Source organism: Chiloscyllium plagiosum, chromosome 1, assembly GCF_004010195.1.
Source record: "Chiloscyllium plagiosum isolate BGI_BamShark_2017 chromosome 1, ASM401019v2, whole genome shotgun sequence".
In the NCBI taxonomy this organism is placed as follows: domain Eukaryota; kingdom Metazoa; phylum Chordata; class Chondrichthyes; order Orectolobiformes; family Hemiscylliidae; genus Chiloscyllium; species Chiloscyllium plagiosum.
In genome coordinates, this window is record NC_057710.1 from 98744034 (window position 1) to 98769665 (window position 25632).

General features: G+C 42.3%; 1 protein-coding gene across 5 annotated transcripts in view; it reads right to left on the minus strand.

Annotated features, from left to right (window-relative positions):
- Positions 1–25632, minus strand: part of tbc1d1 (TBC1 (tre-2/USP6, BUB2, cdc16) domain family, member 1) — a 296242-nt gene that overhangs the window by 183506 nt on the left and 87104 nt on the right. The window contains exon 1 of one of the 5 annotated variants that reach the window (XM_043693170.1): positions 15163–15348. The exons of the other annotated variants lie outside the window; for them this stretch is intronic. Within the exon in view, the coding sequence (XP_043549105.1) occupies positions 15163–15192 (30 nt within the window). The 5' untranslated portion in view covers positions 15193–15348. Of the gene's footprint in view, positions 1–15162; positions 15349–25632 lie in introns of those variants that run through there. 5 annotated transcript variants of the gene reach the window in all.

The window sequence follows — 25632 nt, forward strand, 5'->3', positions numbered from 1 at the left end:
TCTCCCCAATGTAGAGGAGACTGCATCAGGAGCAACAGATACAATAAATGATATTGGTGTATGTGCAGGTAAAACTTTGATGGATGTGGAATGCTCCTTTGAGGCCTTGGATGGAGGTGAGGGAGGAGGTGTGGGCGCAGATTTTGCAATTCCTGCGGTGGCAGGGGAGGGTGGGTTGTTGGGGGGGGGGGGGGGGGCGTGGACCTGACCAGTTAAACACTGAGGGAACTGTCTTTGCGGAAGGCGGAAATGGTGGGGAGGGAAATATATCCCTGGTGGTGGGGTCCGTTTGGAGGTGATGGAAATGTCATCAGATGATTTGGTTTATGCGAAGGTTGGTAGGGTGGAAGGTGAGCACCGAGGGGTTCTGTCCTTGTTACAGTTGAAGGTGTGGGGTTTGAGGGCGGAGGTGCGGGAGGTGGACGAGATGCATTGGAGGGCATCTTTAACCACGTGGGAAGGGAAGGGAAATTGCGGTTGCTAAAGGAGGAGGCCATCTGGTGTGTTCTGTGGTGGAACTGGTCCTCCTGAGAGCAGATACGGCGGAGGTGGAGGAATTGGGAATACGGGATGGCATTTTTGCAGGAGGTGTAATCCAGGTAGCTGTGGGAGTCGGTGGGTTTGTAAAGACAGCAGCTTAGAAAGCCAGGGCATTAGTGACTCACATTGGTGTTGCCTGACTGACAGGGCAGAAGCTACCCACTTGCAGGTTGGAATAAGCTAGGAGAATAAAACTTCAAGGCTCTGAAACAGTAAGCATTACCCATGTTCCAGTTACAACAGAAATTTCGCAGGACTGTGTCAAACACAGGAGTACAGGAAGACTCCAGGGGGAGATTCCAGAAAATACATCTGTGCCTCAGGTATTTTAAACTTAAAAGTAATAAGTAGACGATGCATACAAATATGAATCTGTCTAAGTTTCTTTGTCTCCCTCACGCACTGTAATTTCCCCGTACAGAAATCCCAGCCCTCAGTGCCCAGCTCTGTTTTTTTGATTAGATTAGATTAGATTACAGTGTGGAAACAGGCCCTTCGGCCCAACAAGTCCACACCGACCCGCCGAAGCGAAACCCACCCATACCCCTACATTTACCCCTTACCTAACACTACGGGCAATTTAGCATGGCCAATTCACCTGACCCTGCACATCTTTGTGACTGTGGGAGGAAACCGGAGCACCCGGAGGAAACCCACGCAGACACGGGGAGAATGTGCAAACTCCACACAGTCAGTCGCCTGAGTCGGGAATTGAACCCGGGTCTCAGGCGCTGTGAGGCAGCAGTGCTAACCACTGTGCCACCGTGCTGTTCTTCACTGGATTCTCATGTCACACAAGATCCTTCCCACAATGCACTTGGCAAAGTTCCCATGCCCTGCAATGCCGGGACCCTGGTGAGAATTTCACCCTCTTATCTTCAGAGCATCCCAAGGCATTGTACAATGATACGTAGAAGAGATGGTCTCACAAACAGTAGATGAATGAACAAATGTTTAGACAGACTGTTTTTTCCAGTGTAGTAGGCGAACACCCTGCTCCATTCCAATGGTGTTGTATATTTTCCAGAGCCAAAAAAGTCATTTACATCAACAACCCACCCTCCCCTCCTGGCACCCTCACCTGCCACTGCAGGAATTGCAAAACCTGCACCCACACCTCCTCCCTCACCTCCATCCAAGGCCCCATACACTATACAGGAGTGGTGGAGGCTGGTGCAATCACAACATTTAAAAAGGCATCTGGATGGGTATGTGAATAGGAAGGGTTTAGAGGGACAGAAGGTCCGCTTTGGGACCCTCCACCCACACAGCATCAATGTCGATTTCACCAGTTTCTTCTTCTCCTCTCCCCCAACTTCATCCCAGATCCTGTCCTCCAACTTCCAAACACCTCATTCTACTGTGTCCATTGCTCTCCATGTGGTCTCCTCTACAACAGGGAGAGGATCACCTACTCGCAGAACATTTCAGGGAAACATTTGGAACATGCACCAAACAACTCCACCACCCTGTGGCCAACTACTTCAACTCCCCCTCTGCCAAGAACATGCAAGTCCTGGGCCTCCTCCGCTGCCAAATCCTAGCCAGACACATGGAGAAAGAACGCCTCAACTTCCGCCTTCAGACCCTCCAACCACATGGTGTCAATGCCGATTTCACCAGTTCCCTCACCTTCCCTCCCCCCACCTCATTCCAGATCCCACCCTCCAACTCAGCATTGCCCTCTTGAACAATCCCACCTGTCCAACTTCCTTTGGACCTATTCACTCCATGCTATTACCATCATCCACCGCCTGCATCTACTTGAGGCCTTCCTAGCTACCTTCCCCCCCCAGCCTCACCCCCCTCTATTTATCTCTCAGCCCCCTTCCCCCGCCCACATTCCTAATGAAGGGCTTATACTTAAAACACTGATTCTACTGTTCCTTGGATTCTGCCTGACCTGCTGTGCTTTTCCAGCACCACACTTTGGCTTTAGAAGGAAATGGACCAAGTGCTGGCAAATGGGACGAGATTAATTTAGGATATCTGGTCAGCATGGATGAGTTAGACCAAAAAGTCTGGTTCTGCACTGTAAAACTCTATGATTCGATGAGCATTCCCTCAGCAGTGTAGCTTTATTTGAGAAAATATGTTCAAGTATACAGAGAGTTTGAATTCTTGATCTTCTGAACTGTATACCCACCCGCCCTCCTCCTCTAACCTAAATAATAAGACCCGTTGTGGTAAGTAGGTAAGTGCTGCATTTTGCTTGTTGTATTCTTTAGACCCAGTTTTTTTTATAAAAGGTTACTTTCAGAGGGATGGCAGTGAAGGCAGTGCAATGTTCCTCTTGCAACATGTTTGAGGTGAGGGATGCCACGGTCATCCCTGCTGATTATAGTTAGGGATTCATTAATGGTGATGACATTGAATGTTGAGGATGATGATTAGATTCTCTTAAAATGGTCATTGCCTTGTACTTACGTAATACAAACATTGTTTGTCACTTATCAGTCCAAACACTGGTGTTGTTTTGATCTTGCAGCACCTGGATACAAGCTGCTTCAGTATCTGAGTCATTGAAAATCTTGCTGACCGTAGTGCAATCATCTGCAATCGTCCCCATTTCTGACCTTATAATGGAAGCAAGGTTTTTGATAAAGCAGCTGAAGATGGTTGGGCATAGAACACTACCCTAAGGATCACCTGTAGTCATGTCCTGGGACTGAGATCGTAAAAACCATAAACATCTTTCTTGTGCTAGATGTGATGCTAACTAGTGGCAAGTTTTCTCTGATTCCTGTTGACTTCAGTTTTGCGAGGACTCCTTGATGTCAAACTTGGTCAAATGCTGCATCAATATCAAGGCCAGAAACTCTCACCTTGCATCTTGAGTACAATTCTTTTGTCCATATTTGGATCAAGGTTGTATTGGGTCAGGAATGGAGTAGCCTTGATAGAATCCAAACTTGGAAATCATTGCGGAACAAGTTTCTCCTCATGATACAGCCTCCATCACTTAAATGATTAAGATTAGACTGATGGAGCAGTAGTTGTCTTTGTTGGATTTGTCTTTTATTCTGTGCTCATGATCTGCCTGGGCAATTTTCCATTTGTTGGCTAGGTCCCAGTGTTATAGCTATAGCAGCCGAACAAAAAGTGCAGCTAATTCTGAGGCGCAGATCTTCAGTAATATTGTCAGAGGTTGCTAGGGCCCATCACCTTTTTTATTGATTAGCATATGGAGCAAATTGAATTATTAGAAGGCTGGATAGGCTGGAACTGTTTTCCCTGGAGCATAGGATGATATTGTAAAGGTTTCTAAAAAACATGAGGGACATAGATAAGGTGAATAGGCAAAGTCTTTTCCCCGCAGGAGGGGAGTCCAAAACTAGAGGGCACAGGTTTAAGGTGAGTCGGGAAAGATTTCAAAGGGATCTGAGAGCAACTTTATCTTAGAGGGTAGTGTGTAAATGGAACAAGCTGCCAAAGGAAGTGGTAGAGGCAGGTACAATTTCTACATTTCAAAGTCATTCGGACAGGTACATGAAGAGGAACGGTTTCGAGGGATATGGGCCAAATGTAGGCAAATGGGACTTGTTCAGTTGAGGAGTCCTGGCCAGCATGGACGAGTTGGGCCTAAAGGCCTGTTTCCATGCTATATGACTCTGACTGTATAAATCATTTTGGCTGAATAATGGCATCAGTGATACTGTGGCTCTCCAGAGGACACCAAAATAGATCACCCACTTTATACATTTGGGTGAAGGCAAATACTTCCACTATTTCTTTTGCATTTTTGTGTTGGGCATCCCCTTCATTGAAAATAGTGTGATGACATGTGCCTTTAAGAGGGACATAGATAAGGTGAATAGGTTGTTTAGATGTGTTTCTCATGAAGAGGAGTGTTGTAAACCTGGTGATTAAGTCTCTGCTCTATGGAAAGCTGAGTAAATAACTTTGTTTTTTAAATTAGACAAATAATGGCTGGAGTCAGGTTCATGCACACCCTGGGTTTTAGTTGTTTGAAGTTGGGGTTTTGGAGTTGAAGCTGCTGGACACAACTCTCTCTCTCTCTCTGTCTGCAGCTGCACAAGTTTGAGTTCTCTCTCTGCTGCTAGATTCATTCTGCTGAGGTTCTTTTTCCTGGACTGGAGGAGATAGTAAGTGAGGGAGATCTGTTTTGCTGAATTTGCCTTTTTCAAGGGTGTGTTTATCGGATACTGTTATATTGGAACAGTTGATGAATAGTAGTTAAATAATATTATTTTGTTAAATATTTCAATAGAGTTCAGGTTATGCCAATTCCTTTTTTTTTGTTTGTATTTTAACAGTGATGTAAGAATAAAATGTGTTTTGCTTAAAACCTAGTAATTTGACTAATCAAATGACATCTGGAATGCAGTGCCTCTCATAAAAGTTAGAGTATAGGCTGCCTCCTTGCAATGTTTTGAGGGGGTTTGGTCTAGTCCATAACAATGGAAATATTTATGGAGCCATCTCCTCCTCCTGTTAATCGATTTAATTATCCATCACTAATCAAGCTTGGATGCGGCAAGATTGCAAAACTTTGATCTGATCCATTGGTTGTGAAATCATTTGGCTCTATCATATGCTACTTACCCTTTTGGCACACAAGTAGGCCTGTGTTGTTGCTTCACCAGGTTGACATCTCATCTTTAGGCATAAAGAGGAACCTCGATTATCCAAAGGACTCAGGCGGGAGTATTTTGTTCAGTTAATCGAATGCTGGATAACCGAGGTTCCTCTGTACTTAATGCTGCTCTGGGAACGCCAATCTGCATTCTTTATTTAGTACCAGGGTTGATCTCCCAGCTTGACAGTAATGGCAAGAGTGGGATACACTGGGTCACGGGGCCACATGTGGCTGAATACAATGCTGCTGCTGATGGCTCACAGCACCTCAGATGCCTCGAAATAAAACAAAGAGCTGCGGATACTGGAGATCTGCAACAAAAGATTTTTCTGGCAAAATTCAGCAGTCTGGCATCATCTGTGGAATGAAAGCAGTGTTAACGTTTAGAGTCTGGTGACTTTTCATCAGAACTGTTAAGCAATTAGGAAAAATAAATAATTACACTGAAAATGAGGTTGTGGGGGAGTGGAGAGGTGATTGGATAGGAAAAGTTGGAGCCCAGAAAGAAAGAGGTAGGTAAACAAGCAGATCATGTATTGCAAGCCTGGACAGAAGTAAAGCGGAATAGATTATAATTAGAGCTAAGAGTAGGTAAGAATGGGTGACTGTGTGAAAAACAACCCATAATCATAACAGGACCAGGTGTAAAGTGGGTAAAAAACATGAAAGAATGAAATCAAGCTCTAAAGTTATTTGACTTGGTGTTGAGTCCTAGAAGCTACAAGGTCACCAAGTGGAAAATGAGATGAAGTTCTCCATTTTCTGTCCTTAAACCAGGTTTTCACTGCAAGCTGTCACTTATCTTCCAACTGCTCGAGGCTTAATTTTGGAAACCAGTCCTTTATTGGTACTTAATCAAACATTTTATTAAAATTCATGTAGACAGTTTGCATTAAATTCAGTTCAACAGCTTTCTCTGTTGTGCCATCAAAACAAAATGCAATTAGCTTATTCCATCATAATCTGTCTTGTTAAGCCCACCACTTTTTAAGCAATGTTCTGTTATTTGGTTTGCCACAACATGCTGTTTCCACATGATTGTTTGTGCTTTCAGCTCACAAACTTTATTTATAACACATTTTTGTGTGTTTACATAGACACAGGTTAGGAATGTCTTATGTTCCTTGTTGGCCTTAACCTGCTACTTCCTTCTTTAATCTAGTGCTAGTCAATACTTTCACTCCTTTATACATCTTTTCTATTTCTATATGTTGGAACCCACTCCCTTCCAATTTTGATTAAATCTTTTTCAACTTCCCTGCAAAGGCATTGATCCCAATTATTTTGGCATGCAAAAGTTTAAATAACCATCTCCTGTCCTGGAAATGATTCTGATATCCAACAACTCTGAAGTTCAAGCTTTGATCCTTTCTATCTTCTGGCAAGGGGGCATAGCTTTAAATTAAGGGGGGGGGGGTAGGTATAGGACAGATGGTACGGGTATGTTCTTTACTCAGCGAGTCGTGAGTTCATGGAATGTCCTGCCAGTAGCAGTGGTGGACTCTCCCTCATTATGGGCATTTAAGCGGGCATTGGATAGGCATATGGAGGATAGTGGGCTAGTGTAGGTTAGGTGGGCTTGGATCGGCGCATCATCGAGGGCCGAAGGGCCTGTACTGCGCTGTATTCTTCTATGTTCTATACCTACCACAGATTTTGATGATTGCATTGGAGTGTTGTTTTAGGTTTTCAGGGAACTGCCTTAAACATTGGTCTTGGGATGTAGTTCTTAACTGGTAGCAGTCTATGCAAACAGCAACATAAATACCAGTCTATCGCTCTCAGGCAAGAAAGGCATATAATTGGTGGAATCACTAAGCCACGATGCGGAGACAACGGAGGATAAGTTTGCATTTAGGTTCTGATGTTGCGACACAGATTGAAAAGACTAAGATTTGAGCATCATCCTAGCACTGAGCAGAGCTGAGCTACTGGGAACCTCTCTGCAGAACTTAAGTACAACGATGGAAGCTATGCCATTTTATAGTGACTCCATTTGCTTCGAAGAATCAGGCTTGGTAATCAACTGGGGACCGAGTGGGGAAGCTAAAATTACTGTATGCAAAGCAGTGACTGCAGGTAAGTTAAAACAAATCACATCATAAGTTAACACTTCAAAATGTTTCTCCAAGATGCTATCAGACCCGTTATGCATTCCAACACTTTCAGTTTGAACTAATTAACAGCAACTTTGTTGATGTTCTAAAAGCATATAGATAAAAAATAATGTCACTGCAGGTGAAGAGGCAGATCCTGCCTGTCACAAGAAGAACGCAAAAGCAACAGCCACAAAAGGTAGCATAGGATACTGGTCAGGAATTTCTGGGGAGGGAATTTACCTTCCAGCCATCTGAATACTCAGGAGATGAAAGTTGCCAGCAATACCAGCTCTCCTGCAGCTATTCAGAGTTGTAAGGAGCATTAAATGGCTGGAGATGGCACTTGTGCCTTCATTGGGAGAAAATTAACTCAGTCAGAGAGATGTACAGCATGGAAACAGACCCTTTGGTCCAACCTGTCCATGCCGACCAGATATCCCAACCCAATCTAGTCCCACCTGCCAGCACCCGGCCCATATCCCTCCAAACCCTTCCTATTCATATACCCATCCAAATGCCTCTTCAATGTTGCAATTGTACCAGCCTCCACCACTTCCTCTGGCAGCTCATTCCATATACGCACTAACCTCTGCGTGAAAAAGTTGCCACCTAGGTCCCTTTTATAATCTTTCCTCTCATCCTAAATCTATGCCCTCTAGATTTGAAGACACCCACCCCAGGGAAAAGACCTTGTCTATTTATTCGATCCATGCCCCTTATCTTTTTATAAACCTCTATAAAGGTCAGCTGTCAGCCGGCAACGCTCCAGGCAGAACAGCCCCAGCCTGTTAACCTCTCCCTACAACTTAAAGTCCCCAACCCTGGCAACATTCTTGTAAATCTTTTCTGAACCCTTTCAAGTTTCATAACATCCTTCCAATAGGAAGACGACCAGAACTGCATGCAATATTCCAACAGTGACCTAACCAATGTCCTGTACAGCCATAGCATGACCTCCCAACTCCTGTACTCTGACAAATAAAGGAAAGCATACCAAACATCATCTTCACTATCCTATCCACCTGCGACTCCACTTTCAAGGAGCTATGAACTTGCACTCCAAGGTCTCTTTGTTCAGCAACTCTCCCTAGGACCTTACCATTAAGTGTATACGTCCTGCTAAGATTTGCTTTCCCAAAATGCAGCACCTCGCATTTATCAGAATTAAACTCCATCTGCCACTTCTCAGCCCATTGGCCCATCTGATCAAGATCCTGTTGTAACCTGAGATAACCTTCTTTGCTGTCCACTACACCTCCAATTTTGGTGTCATCTGCAAACATATTAACTATACTTCCTATGATCACATCCAAATCATTTATGTAAATGACAAAAAGTACAGGACCCAGCACCAATCCTTGTGGCACTCCACTGGTCACAGGACTCCAGTCTGAAAAACAACCCTCCACCACCACCCTCCGTCTTCTATCTTTGAGCCAGTTTTGTATCCAAATGGCTAGTTCTCCTTCTATTCTATGAGATCTAACCTTGCTACCAGTCTACCAGGGGAACCTTGTCGAATGCCTTACTGAAGTTCATATGGATCACGTCCAGAGCTCTGCCCACATCAATCCTCTTCGATACTTTTTCTAAAAACTCAATCAAGTTTGTGAGACATGATTTCCTACGCACAAAGCCGTTTTGACTATCCCTAATTAGTCCTTGCCTTTCCAAATACATGTAAATCCTGACCGTCAGGATTCCCTCCAACAACTTGCCCACCACCAACTCAGGCTCACTGATCTATAGTTCCCTGGCTTGACCTTACCATCCTTCTTAAATAATGGTACCACATTACCCAACCTCCAGTCTTCTGGCACATGACCTGTGACTACTGATGATACAAATATCTCAACAAGAGGCCTACCAATCACTTCCCAAGTTCCCACAGAGTTCTAGGGTACACCTGATCAAGTCCTGGTGATTTATCGACTTTTATGCGTTTCAAGACATCCAGCACTCCTCCTCTGTAATTTGGACATTTTGCAAGATGTCACCATCTATTTCCCCACATTCTATATCTTCCATATCCTTTTCCACAGTAAATACTGATGCAAAATATTTGTTTAGTATCTCCTGCGCTCCACACAAAGGTTGCCTTGCTGATCTTTGAGGGGCCCTATTCTCTCCCTAGTTAGCCTTTCGTCCTTAATGTATTTGTTAAAACTCTTTGGCAAATAGAGCTAAGGAGAATCCAAAGCTATCTCACATCCCCTTTTTGCCCTCATGATTTCCCTCATAAGTACACTCCTACTGCCTTTATAGTCTAACGTTTTACATGATCTCTCCTGTCTATACTTGACATATGCTTCCTTCTTTTTCTTAACCCAAACCTCAATTTCTCTAGTCATCCAGCATTCCCTTTCACCCTGACAGGAATATACTGTCTCTGGACTCTCGTTATCTCATTTCTGAAGACTTCCCATTTTCCAGTTGTCCCTTTACCTGCGAACATCTTTTGAAAGATCAGCTTTTGAAAGATCTTGCCTAACACCATCAAAACTGGCCTTCCTCCAATTTAGAACTTCAACTTTTAGATCTAGTCTATCCTTTTCCATCACTATTCTAAAACTAAATAGAATTATGGCCACTGGCCCCAAAGTGCTCTCCCACTGACACCTCAGTCATCTGCCCTGCCTTTTTTCCCCCAAGAGTAGGTCAAGTTTTGCAATTTCTCTAGTCGGTACATCCACATATTGAAACAGAAAATTTTCCTGTACACACTTAACAAATCCCTCTCCACCTAAACCCTTAGTCCTATGGCAGTCCCAACCATATGTTTGGAAAGTTAAAATCCCCTACCATAACTACCCTATTATTTTTACAGATAACTGAAATCTCCTTACAAATTTGTTTCTCAATTTCCTGCAACTATTAGGGGGTCTATAATATAATCCTAATAAGGTGATCATCTCTTTCTTATTTCTCAGTTGTGACTGTTGGAAGTTCTCAGCTCCAGGACATCACTACAGTACATCAGTGCAGGGTCCTCAGCCCACCATCTTCAGCTGCTTCATAGTCAAAAAGTCAAAACTGAGAATGTTCAGCATCATTTGTGATGCTTTAGATACTGAAACAATCCATATCCAAAAGCATCATCATCATCTGGACAATACTCAGGATTGGGCTGAAAAGTGGCTCGTAACACAAGTGCCAGGCAATGATCATCTCCAACAACTTTAAATCTAATCATTGCCCCTTGATGTTCAATGGCAGTATCATCAGTCAAACTTCCACTATCATTATCCTGAAGGCTATACTGACTGAAAATACTGAAATGGACCAGCCATATATGCACAATAACTATAACAGCAAGTCAGTGTTCAAAAACCAACAACTCACCTCCTGACTCTCAAATATCAGTCCACATCTACATGGAACAAGTCCCTATTTGCCTGAAGAGGCACAGCCCCAATAACACCAAAGCAGTTCAACACTCTCCAAGGTAGGGCAGTTGCACACCATCCATCAGCTTTAACATTCACACGGTCCACCATTGATGCACTGTGGTAGTCGTATGTACCATCTACAAGGTGCACTTTTAAATGCTCTGAATTCTACCATTTAGAAGGATATGGGGCAGCATCTTCAATTCATGCTCCAAGCCTAGCTTGAAATTACATCATTGTTCTTTCACTGTGTCTGGATCAAAGAGAAGCCTGTTCCAACAGGTCACTGCCAGTTTCTCCAGGTCTTTTAGGGATTGGCAATAAACAGTGGCCTAGCCAGCAACACTGTAAAATTCATTTTAGAGATGTAATAGTGGTACCGACTGTTTATGGGACATGCTGTTCTCTGGTAACTTGCTCAGCTGGCCATTGACTTATGAGTTTTGTCAGTGTCTGATTGTGACACAAACTACATAAAAGCATGGTTAAAAATCCTTAGTTTGTCTTCAACACACACAAACATATGTAACGTTCGGATGTGAATAACTACATCGTATACAAAATACCTGCATTAGTGGGAGGTGGCTGCTTAGCAATCTAGAGGCCTAAATTAATGATATAGGGTCAGAGAGTCAAACTCCAGCTGCTGGTGAATCTTAACTCATTCCATAACAGTCAAGAATTTAAAGCTAGTCTCATTGCAACCATGACTACTATCATCAGTGGCTGTAAAAACCCAGCTATCATCTTTTAGGGCACAAAGTTTACTGTCCTAACCCAATCAGGCTTACATGTGGCTGACAGTTAATGTTCCTCTGAAACTGCCTAGCAACCCATTCAGTTAAGGGCAATTAGTGCTATCTGTACCAGCAACATCCAAATCCTGTGAAAGAATAACATGGGAAAAAAAACGGTTCAGAAACACCAGATAAGATTCTCCTATCAGTAACCTGGTCAAGTTTATGAACAGGTTCTGCTTGAGCAGGAGACTTATTGACAAATTACAGTAATGTCAGCCATTTTAAGTGGACTGAAAGTCACAAAGAATTGCACATTCATAAAACTTAACCACTATTTTTTCCTGATATTCAGGAAAAGTGTGTATCATAATACTCCAGAAACTCCATGTTGAAGAATTTAAAAGCATTCAGTCATGGTCAACTAAGCTGCCAATGTTTTGACTGGTTAAATTGAATGACAAAACTGAAACTTACGGCATTAGAATTTGGGGTTGATAGAAGCACAGGGTAAGGGATAGTTGTTTCCTTCAGTCAGTGAGTACAGCCCCATACAACAGATTAGATCCACACCAATTCAAAAACCAGCGTTTACAAATACTTATTTCTTCATCAAATGGTACAAACCATCATGCGCATTTTTTATGCGGTAGTTGAAATATATTCTCTACATTTAAATAAAATGAAAGATGCTCCTTCTAACATATACACAGTTACATGCCACACAAGCTGGACATGAATTCAGCCTGAAATTTGAGTCGCTGCTGTTTAGTTTGGGATATATCCAACTAAATCCAAGTTTAGTCTCACATACTCTCCCTTAAGTTCCCAAATACACTGCTCAGATACAGTGCCTTTTTGTTCGGATCAGAAGGCTATCAACAGCATATAACAGAAAGAATGGGAGCTGACACATGGTTCTTTGTTAATTTTACTCTTAAAAAAATGTGTTATTTTAGTGAAACTCAGACCTTGCCTCCTTTCGTTCCACATCACATCTCCACAAAATATTATGCAAGGTTTCCATGGGAGATAATTGGATGGTTAAAACACCACACAGAGAGAGAGATAGCCAAAAGAACACCTATTTTACTAAAACATCCCAATATTTGAGAGAGTATCAATACCTTTGGTGTAATGCTTTGGAGAGTTCAAAGCTGTAAAAGAAACTAATTGAAGGAAACCTGCCTTATAAATCGCAGCTTTGAATCCCATGTCAAACACAAACAAAAAGCAGCAGCAAATTATTGCAGATGCTGGAATTTGTATTGAAAACAACAATTGCTGGAAGTTACAGCAGGCCAGGCAGCATCCATAGAGACATAGCAAGCTAACGATTTGATTCGGTTCTGATGAAGAATCAACTAGACTCGAAACTTTAGCTTGCTCTCTCTCAGTGGATGTTGTCTGACCCGCTGTGATCACAAACAAAAAGCTATTAGCTATCTGCTTTGATGCAGGTTTAGAACTTTCCTCTCACCAGCTCAGATACTATGTGTTTTAGTAATGCCCCAATCAAGGAGCTGAGCCACAGCACTTGGAATATGCAGTGGAACGCTGCCAGCCATTTCTCTGAACATTCAGCCTGCCCTAACATGTTAGGGATTCTTGATCTGGATGACAAGGAAGCTCACAAGCTGCTGCAGCAGCCATCTCTACAAGTTAACACACACCGCTGTTTTATATTGCTGATGCTGTGGAATGTGTTGCTTTTAAACCCCCAAACCCCCTCTAAGAGACTCAAATGAACCAAAATACTACACAGATGGGCTTTAAAATAATCGAGTGTGAATCAATGGAGAAGACATTTGGAGAGATGATGAATAGCTTGTTTAAACATATGAATTCTATCTATCTGTGTCTTGGAGAAGACAGAGTTAGAGAGGCAAAGGGTCAAGAGCAAATTATAGAAAACGGACCTGGCATCTGAAGCCACAAGTGCCATCCATTGGGAGCAACAGTGAGGAATTCTAAAACACTTGGATTTAAAGGAGAACAGAGTGCTTTTGAACACAGTTGGGGATTGGGGAGAGATCGGGTGCAGAGGTTAGGGCCACAAAGGGATTTAAAACAGGGAGATGAGAATTTTTTTTCTGAATGTTGTATATCAGAGATGAGCAACAGCTAGATCCCACGGCATTCAAACAGGGTCGCCATAGACCAAAGCATAAACAAAGGCTTCCCTTTTAAAATAAAAGTGATCAAGATTTACTCCCAAAAAACCTCTCTCTCTCATTAGCTCAATTTAGTGTGATAAATTACAAGGATACAAATTCAAGACATTATATCAATATAAAGCTGTTCTCACAATGCTTTTTTTTCTAAATTTCCTGTACATCTGAACATTTTTTGTAATGCCTTGTTGGCTTGTAGCCCCTGAATACTTGGTGGTTAAATTAAGACAGTAGGTGGACTGCTTTCAGCCAACATCATGAACTACCATTACGCAAACTCAAAGGTGACCCAATCTTTCACCTCCAGTGTTGTAACATCCAGTACTCTACATTCCTCTTCCACTTTAAATAATCAAATACAGTCATGTGCTCCTGAATCTCTTTTCAAGTCAAATAACGTATACAGGCTTCACATCGACTTGAATACTTTATACATATCTCTCCAAGCCTTCATTCCTTCCCACTATGCAAAGACTCTGTTCTGCATTCCAGGTCAGATTCTCTACTCATAATTCAGCTAAAATACCTCATCTCTCTCCCCACACCCCCTTTACTAACCAATTGTGACAAAGCCTTCCATCATTACCACTCTGCAACACTGAATTCCTTTTCTGGTTGGCTCTCATCAAAAAGCCTCCTCAAAGCCTTGAATTTGACCTTTGTTCCTGTCAGCTCCCCCAATTTTTACTCAGCATTCAGTTTTCCAAACTCTCTAATGATAAACTTTTGAGACATTTTGATTCATTTAAGTTGTTTTGTAAATTGTAAATTCTAAGCAAAATTTATGAATGATATATTTTTCATTGTGAATGCTGGTCTCAGCGATTTTAAAGGCACAATTATTCTTTTAGGAAGTAATAGTGCATCTCAAATGATCAGAGATATGAGATACTGGTTTCTGTATTGGTACCAATGTCCGCCTTGGTTCCTGACTGGAAATGTCCACCACTAGAAGTCCAGTGTTCAGCACATCAAAATCAGGACAGTAACTGAGCATATTATCTATTTATCTCAGATATATATGAAAGAAGTGTATAGCATAACTTTACAGAAAATCAAAACACAATATTAATAGCAATATATTAAGAAATAAATGAAGTTCCCAGTCAAAATTATTTTCTTTAGCATGCAAACTTAACCAAAGCTAATTTCAGCAGAAAATCAAAATTAGAGCCTTAACTGAAAACCTTAGTCAACATGTTGTCATTTGAAACAAAAATTTAGAAAAACTTACTTAAGCCTCCAGTCTCAATTTTGAATATAAAAGAATTTTGAAAGAAGCGGAAACAAAGTTAATTGTAGGCGGGTTCTGCAAAGGCAGAACCATTCTAGGTTCCTCAGTATACCTTCGACACCTGGTTAGGTTGTTCATTCCAGACCCACCTTGTGGGATTAGTGTCCATCTTTAGTTCCATTATCAAACAATAACAATAGCTAGATAGACTCTGAAGAAAACTTACAGGCCCAAGGCAACAAAAATATTTTCTTTAGTATGCAAAAAAAAAAGCATTAAAAGCGGTTAACAATACAGCTCTCACACCCGAGCGCTCAGCATGTACACAGCAAGTTAAACCAAAAGTGTATATAACGGTAGAGATGATAAATGTTTTATAATCACTTTACCTTTGCCACCCAGCTAAACAATGGTGCCATTCCACAAGTTATCAGCTACCTGTTTCTTTAAAAAGGTGTTGTTAAGTATGCACCCTTAGCTACATTGGTCCCGACATAAGCTTTCCTCACAGACTACACCAACTATAAAAAGGTGCTGGCAATCTACACTGCAGTTTGCACAGATCCCAGCTTTAATTATTGTGAGGTCATCACCCAGTCTCCCCACCCTCGCCTTTCACAATCAGACTTTCAAATGTCTTTTCAGCTGCACTTTGTAGAGAGAATGTGCTGAGGTCTGAGAGAACACACCCGCCCACAACAAGTGGCTCAACCAACAGAGAACTCTGCCACATTCATCAGGAAGCTTGTGAAATGTGGAAGTTCTTGCTTGACAGCTTTGTGTAAATACATGATGGCAGATACAATTCAAAGAAATCTGCTGGTAAACAGTGCTGAGACACCCATACCTGATCATCATCCTATAGAATATCTCCAAAGAAGGGGAAATTAAATTCTTGGTTTTACTGTGGAGAATATTTTTTTTAAGAAAAGAAGAAAACAAGGAGTTGTAGTGAAATTCCTCTTGGAGCTTGAATAATGGATTACACTGACTGATTCAAAGGAATCTCCAGCTTCAACTTGAAGGTCAATACGTGAAGCTAGATCAAAGAGGTGGACAGTACCACAGTCAGGTTTCCCTCTGCAAAGCACTAACCTGTGGCACTTGGCTTAAACTGATTTAATCCTCCTAACTAGTGGCCAAAATAAATACAACACACTTACTCAGTGACTCAATTGTCTTCAAGGATGCACTTATAACGAGCTAAATCAGTATTTATCGTCTGTCTCAAACTGCCCTCGACAAGGTGGCAGTGAACTACCTTAACTGATGCAGAATACATGGTGTAGATAAACTCAGGTGTGCCATTACAAACTTTATCCAAGCTTCTGACCCAATATCGGTGAATAAATGAATGAATATAATTCAAAGTCAGGGCGGTGTCTGGATTGAAGGGAAACTTAGTGGACGAAGTTCCCATACATCTGCTGCCTTGGGTCTTTCTAGGTGGCAGAGATCCTAGGTTTGGAAGGTGTTTTTGAAGTAAAAGGATTGGCACCCTGAACCACACATTGGGAGCATATAGTTCACATAATTAGGACAGGAGGGAAGGAAATTGAAGGGAGATTTCATTTTGCTGCGTAAAGGGTTAATTCTTTTGCAAGCTTCCTGCAATCATACAAAGGTGTTCACAGATGGAAAGAGAGTCCTGCCCTTCCCGCTAAAAGCTATGGGCGCAGTCTTTTCTCACTAAAGAAAGCTCACATTCAAATAACAGAAGGGGAGTGCTTTCAAAAGAAGCCCCTGCAAGGGTCTCTCTGTTGGGGGGGGTGTCAATATTAGCCAACACTGGGGAGCTAACAATGGGCAACTTGCACACATTATATTTTACACGGAAGCTGGAGTGACCTTAAATAGCTGAAAAACAGTACCCTGCTGGCTTCACTTTTAAAATTACGAAGCCCAGGACCAACTCAACTCAAAATTAAAGATGCTAACTTCAGGTAATGTTATGACATAAAGGCAAAGAAATCATTAAACATTGTATTGCCATCCACAACCAGTCTTTTTCCTTGCTAAGTAGGAAAACTTGGAGAGATCTCAACCTCATGCTGAAAGTAGTAACAGTCAGTCAATAACAAGCTTAAACCAAGATTTCCAAAACACTTCAGAGACCTGGAGGAACTGAATACTGCACACCACATCACACAGAAAACAGATGCCAAATCCATTTGCTTCTGCACAGTCAGGAAGGTACCATACTCACTTTCATACACAGTACAAATGGAATTTGAGGAAATGCTCCACCAAGGGCTTAAGATAAAAGGCTTCTGCCACGTGGGGACCTGCTAAGGTACCAGCTCCCAAACGAAACGGATCCCCCAGAATTGGAGTTGACTTAACAGACTTGAGTAAGAGAGAGTACAATGAGAGATTCAGTCCAACATGTGTGTAAATGAAAGCCTACTGAACCTTACAAATAGCACACAATTTTCACCAAGGTGGGCCCAACCAGTAGCTTTTTAGCAACTTCCCGTAGATGAGGAATGCAGATTGCTAAACATGTTCATAACATTCTCTGGGGGGGATCATTTTAACCACATAGTCTTTGGGGTCACATCATATCCCAGATTTTCCAACAATGTCCAATAGACTAGATTTAATCATCCTTCTCGTTTGTTCAATTTGATTTTTTTTTTCATTTTTGGTTATTGTCATACTGGGCCTAATGGAGGTTGTCGTTATTTGTTATTTCAATAACAAAACTATATTTAAAAAGTGCATGGATGTCAGTCTGTTAAACACCAGTAACCCCATGTTGCAGTATTTTGAACAATGCCCTCTAAACAGTATAATCAAGGATCACTACAATGAGTCATTACGGTGGTCTCACGGGCTTTCTGTCTGGATTTCCTCCCAAAGATTGAGGAACCTCCAAGAGTTCCCAAATGTCAAGCTCGGGTGCAACAGTTTGTATGGTTAACAGGTTGCTTCCTATTGCCTTAAAGACAAGGATGTTGCCAGGGTTGGAGGGTTTGAACTGAAGGGAGAGGCTGAATAGGCTGGGGCTGGTTTCCCTGGAGCTTTAGAGGCAATGGGGTCATCTTATAGAGATTTATAAAATCATGAGGGACATGGATAGGATAAATAGGCAAGGTCTTTTCCCTGGGGAGGAGCAATCCAGAACTAGAGGGCATAGGTTTAGGGTGGGAGGGGAAAGATTTAAAAAGGGACCTAAGGGGCAACATTTTCCACACAGAAGATGGTGTGTGTATGGAATGCCAGAGGAAGTGGTGGAGGCTGGTACAATTACAGCATTTAAATGACATCTGGATGGGTACATGAATAGGAAGGGTTTAGAGGGATGCGGACCAAGTGCTTGTAAATGGGACTAAATTGATTTAGGATATCTGGTCGGCATAGACGCGTTGGACCGAAGGGTCTGTTTCCACGCTGTACATCTCTATGACACAGCCTCAAACTGTGCGATTCACAGACGGCAGCAGAAAGCAGCTTTTTTGCCTCTTCATTTCCAGCCAGAACATGGGAACGCCTTGGTATTGATCAGTGTGAACACAGAAAGGGTGGCTTTTCTCTTCCAGGCTGGCAGTTATGCCTAATGGATTGAGATTCACAAGCTCTATCTATTTACATGAGAAGCTGCTATATTACAGAGAAGGCCTGATTAGATTATATTAGATTAGATTATTTAGTGTGGAAACAGGCCCTTCGGCCCAACAAGTCCACACCGACCCGTCGAAGCGCAACCCACCCAGACCCATTTCCCCTACATGTACCCCTCACCTAATACTACGGGCAATTTAGCATGGCCAATCCACCTAACCTGCACATTTTTGGATTGTGGGAGGAAACTGGAGCACCCGGAGGAAACCCACGCAGTCACGGGGAGAATGTGCAAACTCCACACAGAGAGACGCCTGAGGCAGGAATTGAACCTGGGTCTCTGGCGCTGTGAGGCAGCAGTGCTAACCACTGTGCCACCATGCCACCCATTCTTCCACTCATGAAATCCTGGATGTCATTATTTCTGCAACGACCAGAATTAGCCTTTAGCCGTTTCCAATTCATTGCTGCCTCTACAAGACCATAAGACACAGGACCAGAATTAGGCCATTCAGCCTATCGAGTCTGCTACACCATTCGATCATGATTGGTATGCTTCTCAATACCATTCTCATGACTTCTCTCCATAACCTTGAGCCCCTCACTAATCAAGAAACAATCTTTCACTGCCTTAAATACTCAATGACTTGGCGTCCACATCATTCTGTAGCAAGGAGTTCCACAGATTTATCACACTCTGGCTTAAGAAATCACTCATCTCAGCTCTAAAGGGTCAACCCTTCACTCTGAGGCTGTGCTCTCAGTTCCCAGACTCTTCAACAACAGAAACATCTTCTCCATGTCCACTCGATCCAGATCTCTCCATATGCTGTCAGTTTCAATAAGATCCCACACCTGCCCCCCGCCACCCCCCACCCAACCATCTGTCTAAATTCCATCATGTATAGACCCAAAGTTCTCAATCACTCCTCATATGACAAGCCCGTTATTCCAAAGATCATTCTTGTAAACTTGTTCTGCTCACCCTCCTTAGATCCAGGGCTCACAATTGCTCACAAACAGTTCATCTCTGCTCTCGTATTCTAGTTCTCTTGAAATGAATGCTAACATTGCATTTACCTTCCTAACCGCCAACTAAACCTGCATGTCAATCTTAAGACAGTCCTGAACTAAGATTCCTAAGTCCCGATATGCTTTGGGTTTTCAAAGCCTTTCCCCATTTAGAAAGGAGTTTAACTCTCTGTTCTTCCTACCAATCTGCACAAACTCACTTTCCCACATTGTATTCCAGCTGCCACTTCTTTGCCCACTCTCTTAGCCTGCCCAAGTCCTTTTGCAGCCTCCCTGCTTCCTCAACAGTACCTGCCCCTCCACCTATTTTTTCATCTTTGAATATTCATATGGGGATAGGTTCACCAAGGTAATCTCAAACCAAGTGAAGCTACAAACAGGGCATCATAAAAACCTCCTAGTGAAGATTTTCATTATTTAGCCCAATTCAACTAGAACTCAATCTCATTATAGACTGGCTTTACTCCATACCAGGTATTTATGGGCTAATGGCTCCAAATTCAACATCCCTCCCTTTCTCATGCTCTAATACAAAGCCTCACAAAACAGAACCAGTAACATTTATGGCAGAAAGAAAGAAAGAACATTACAGAGCAAGCCAAGCTCCCAATTTCAACCCAAGACACAGAGCTCACAATCTGCTCATTATGGAAAGGGCAGTCCAGCTTGGCTCAGGCATCAGCAGTGTGGCAAGGGCACCACTGTTGCAAGGTTTGAACAACTAAGATGCTACATTGTCTGAACATCAAATGCAATTGTCCAAAAAAAAACACATAAGGCCTTAATTTAATTAAAAAGAAGCCAATAGCTGGATGTGCTGCATACCCTAATCCTCAGAAGGAAAAAGTGAAAACATAGACATTGGGCAAGGGATGAACCAACTCAGGAGGAATTTGCAATGCACAGTTCCTTCACATCTGAATAAAGAAATTTGTACACATTCAGGGAGACTTGAAAAGACACACTGCAGATTTTCCCCGTGAAACACAGAGATTGTGTGCTTGCGGGTATGTGGGGTAGGACAATATGTAAATACTAAAATGGGTTAAGTAGTGTAAAGGTAGAAGTAACTGTACCTTTACACTTAGAATACTCAATGTGCATGTTCATATGGAGATATAGTATAATCACATTTGATCACAAGGCATTGAGAACAGTCTCTAGGGTTCCAGAGATGTGTTCTCTTTTTCTCTTTGGAGACAGCTACAGTGCACAAATGCAGATTATCAGCCTCTATACCCTTAATATGCGACCACATGACACTACTGAATGGAAACTGACCCTTGAAGTCATGCCTTCTCTAATCCATAAAGAATCTAATTCCTCATAATGCATTCCTCCAGATATTAAAAAGGCTTAAAATTCTACATTAATACTGCCCAGTCAACAAAATTCTCTACGTTTTCCAATGCTTATCTCTTCTTATTCACGAACCATCCACAATACTGGTCACCGTTCCTGAAGTTCTCCTCGCTATACTGGATGAATGGCAAAGTCAACAAAAGTCAGCCAATCAGCTGTATGGTACAACACGGCTTTCTATTTAAAATTTCCACTTGATAGCTAAATGGCTAAATGCTGTCCTCTTTAAAACATACCACTCAAGGTGGCTCCAATCCCTTCTGTTAGCCTATCTCAACCAAGGTTATGGTAGAAGAACTACAGCCTACATCAACTCCACTGGTTTGAAAGTGGTTGGGCAGGTAGTGATATAAACTCAGCACGTAGCCAGGGTTTAGAACACAGAACATTCCAGCACAGTACAGGCTCTTTGGCCCTCAATGTTGCGCTGACCTTTGAAAACAATCTGATGCCCATCTAACCTACATTGTTCCATTATTATTCATACGCATATCCAATGCCCATTTAAATGCCTTTAATGTCGGCAAGTCTACTGTCGCAGGCAGACCATTCCATATCTCTACTACTGAGTAAAGAAACTATCCCTGATATCTGTCTTTAATCTCAATTTAAAGCTGTGTCCCCTTGTGTTAGCCTTCACCATCCGAGGGAAAAAGCTCTCGCTGTCCACCCTACCTAACCCTCTGATTATCTTATACGTCTCGATCAAGTCACCATTCAACCTTCTTCTCTTCAAAGAAAACAACCTCAAGTCCCTCAACCTTTCCTCATAAGATCTCCCTTGCATACCAGGCAACATCCTAGTAAATTTCCTTTGAACCCTTTCCAAAGCTTCCACATCCTTCCTGAAGGTGACCAAAACTGCAAACAATACTCCAGGTGCGGCTTTACCAGTCTTTTACAGCTGAAGCATGACCTCATGGCTCCGAAACTCAAACCCTCTACCAATAAATGCCGACACACCATATGCCTTCTTAACAACCCTATCAACCTGGGTGGCAACTTTCAGGGATTTATGCACGATTTATGCACCTGGACACCAAGATCTCTCTGTTCATCTACACTGCCAAGAATTTTACCATTAGTTCAGTACTCTGCATTCCTGTTACGCCTTCCAAAGTGAATCACCTCACACTTTTCTGCATTAAACTCCATTTGCCACCTCTCAGCCCAGCTCTGCAGTTTATCTATGTCCCTCTGTAACCCACAAACATCCTTTGGCACCATCCACAATTCTGCCTACCTTAGTGTCATCCACAAATTTACTAACCCAACCTTCTTCGCCCACATCCAGATCATTTTATAAAATGACAAACAGTAGTAGCCCCAAAACAGATCCTTGCGGCACACCACTGGTAACTGAGCTTCAGGATGAACATTCCCCATCAACCACCACCCTCTGTCTTCTTTCAGCTAGCCAATTTCTGATCCAAACTGCTAAATCACCTTCAATCCCAAAATTCTATTTTGTGCAATAACCTACAGCGGGGAACCTTATCAAATGCCTTACTGGAGTCCATGTACACCACATCAACCACCTTACCTGCATCCACTTGTTTTGTGACCTTCTCAAAGAACGCAATAAGGTTAGTGAGGCATGACCTACCCTTCACAAAACCCTGCTGACTATCCCTAATCAAATTATTCGTTTCCAGATAATTATAAATCCTGTCTCTTGTAACCTTTTCCAACACTTTACCCACAACCGAAGTAAGGCTCACTGATCTATAATTACCAGGCTTGTCCTGACTCCCCTTCTTAAACAAGAGAACAACATTTGCTATCCTCCAGTCTTCTGGAGGGCAGCACGGTGGCTTAGTGGTTAGCATTGCAGCCTCACAGCACCAAGGTCCCAGGTTTGATTCCAGCCTCGGGTGACTGTCTGTGTGGAGTTTGCACATTCTCCCCATGTCTGCATGGGTTTCTTCCGGGTGCTCCGGTTTCCTCCCACAGTCCAAAGATGTGCAGGTCAGCTGAATTGGCCATGGGAAATTGCCCATAGTGTTAGGTGCATTAGTTGGAGGGAAATGGGTCTGGGTGGGTTACTCTTTGGAGGGTCGGTATGGACTTGTTGGGCCGAAGGGCCTGTTTCCACGTCATTGGGAATCTAATCTAATCTAATCTTCTGGCACTACTTCTGTCAACAACGATGACGTAAAGTTCAAAGCCATAGGCTCTGCAGTTTCCTCCCTGGCTTCCCAGAGAATCCGACGATGAATCCCATCCGGCCCAGGTTATATTTTCAGACCTTCCAAAATTGCTAAAACATTCTCTTTGTCAACCTCAAACCCATCTAATTTTGTAGCTCCGTATTCTCACAAACATTGCCCTTTTCCAATGTGAATACTGACAAAAAGTATTCATTAAGCGCTTCCTCCATGTCCTCAGATGCCACAAACAACATTCCACTACTATCTTTGATTGGCCCTAATCTTGCTCTAGTCATTCTTTTATTCCTGACATATCTATAGAAGGCCTTAGGGTTTTATTGATCTTATCCGCCAACACCTTCTCACATCCCCTCTTGGCTCTTCTTTGTCCTCTTTTTAGATCTTTTCTGGCTAACTTATAATTCTCAAGCCCCCTAACTGAGCCTTCATGCCTCATCCTCACATAAGCCTTTCTGATTCTAGTCGCTGTTGGTTAAAAAGCAGGGTTAGGCTCAGTTTGACTGCCTGACCAATTGAATTGTGCTCAGGTATGGTCTCAATTCACACCTGAAGAATGACCACTAACTTATGGGCTTAAAACCAACATAAACGTGCCTCCTGCAAAAGGTGCCACAGAACTGTTTGCCCAAAAACTATACTGCTTTCTCAATGAAAGGATACAAGGGAAACAAAAATTAAGACATTTTAAATAACTACTAATAAATTTATGTGGCATTACTCAAACTATGCCTGAGATAGGTTTTATCCTACTCAAACGTACAACAGAAATGCCTGAGCCAACTGATCTGCAGTGATTTAATAAAAGCATATTTTCGTAAATGGTATTCCATGAAGTCTAGCAACATATTCAGCTTGAATTGTATCCATACTACAGTAGATACTGCAAATATGTGACCTTGATGATTATATGTTTGTGTAGCTATGAATTCTATTCCTTGTCTTACCAAAATGACAAAACTCTGAGGTTGCAGGTGGATAGGAAACAGGATCGTGCTGACATGTGGTGATTTATTTTGTTGGGGGTGGGGTGGGGGGAGGTGAGTGTTGGTGGTTAATGCAATTACATGTTTAGGTCGTCTGGGGAATCAGAGCAGGGTAGACAAGGAACAGATACAGGGAGTAATCCTTTCCTAAGGAACTACAGGAGAAACCTTGGAAATCGTGAAATGGGAGAGCATTTGTAGTTTCTCTTGAGGGAGACAGGATTTGAAAAGATAAGACGACCACAGCTGGAGTGAGAACCCATTGCATGATGATGTGTCTACAATGTAGATTTCACTTTTGGATGCTGATTTCAAAACTAGAGGCACTAAGACGTGGCTTAGTACTGCAAAGATGGTTTCTAAAAAATAAAATCAGTAAGTCATTCTGCAACAGTGAACTAAATGTACCAGTTCCAACGAGATATATGACTGCAGTTAAGTGCTTGGCTGATCCCTGCAGTGTTAATCAGATTGGGGGATTATACTTCTTCTTTTGTGACAGGCAGAGTAAACCAGATAAAGCCATTTGTGTTGTTTTATTTTTGGAAGAAAATAATGAGTCTAGTTCAAAAGAGATCAGGTTTTCTCTTTCAATTTAATTCTATTCAAGGAAACTGATCATTGCAGTGGAAGCTTTTTCTCTACATTCAAAACCACGAGAATTTGGGATAGAAACTTCAAGTTGTTCGAATTGGGAGCTATTAGGCCATCAGAATTATGAAAAGGTTGATGCGGTTAGCTTTATAATTCCCAGATGAGTCTGCCTTTACAAAAAAAGAAAGAAACTGGAAGAAACCAGCCAAGTCGAAACTTAAAGAGCTCCGATAGGAATATCATTCCCAGGACTCGAATCCATGGAACAGATGGTATTGGGAAACTGACAAAACTTTGTCTTGATGTCTGTGCTAAGACTTTCCTAATTGGAGTATGTACTTTTTTCATTCATTTTCTCTTTTGTGTAATAAACTTATGTTTATGATGTGAAATAATATCTGCAGCCTCTTATAAAATCATTTCAGTGATTAACTATCATGGGCCAGCATGGTGGCTCAGTGGTTAGCACTGCTGTCTCACAGCAACAGGGTCCCAGGTTCAATTCTAGCCTTGGGCAATTGTCTGTGTGGACTTTGCACATTCTCCCCGTGCCCGCATGGGTTTCCTCCAAAGAGGTGAATTGGCCAGGCTAAACTGCTCATAGTGCCAGGTGCGTTAGTCAGAGGGAAATGGGTCTGGGTGGGTTACTCTTCGGAGGGTCGGTGTGTGGACCGGTTGGGCCGAAGGGCCTGTTTCCACACTGTAGGGAATCTAATCTAATCTAACCAAACGAGACAATTGAACATATTGGCCGACCAGGCCAGCTTTCATTCTGAAATCAGACTTGTCCAGTAGCACCATCAGCTAGGATCATGACAATTGGAAGAATGACGTCAAGATAAAGTTGCAAAATAGAAATGAGGTCAAAACAGGAAATTGGAGGGTGTGATTAGCAAAACAGTAACATAAAGGAGTGTTACAATTACAGGTAACATGCACCAGGTCAGAGACTTTTAAAGCATGAACAGAGGTGTGTTTGTGATGCTGCAGATAGAAATCGGATGCAACATGAAAACTTATGCATTGTGAATTCCACATATCTTTTGCAACTTTTTTAAAAAATGTCAAACTGGGAGCAAAATACTGAACAGATACGACAGTTAGGAAGGAATATGGAGGTATTTTGGAAGGTTGAGGGAGGGCCATGACTTGG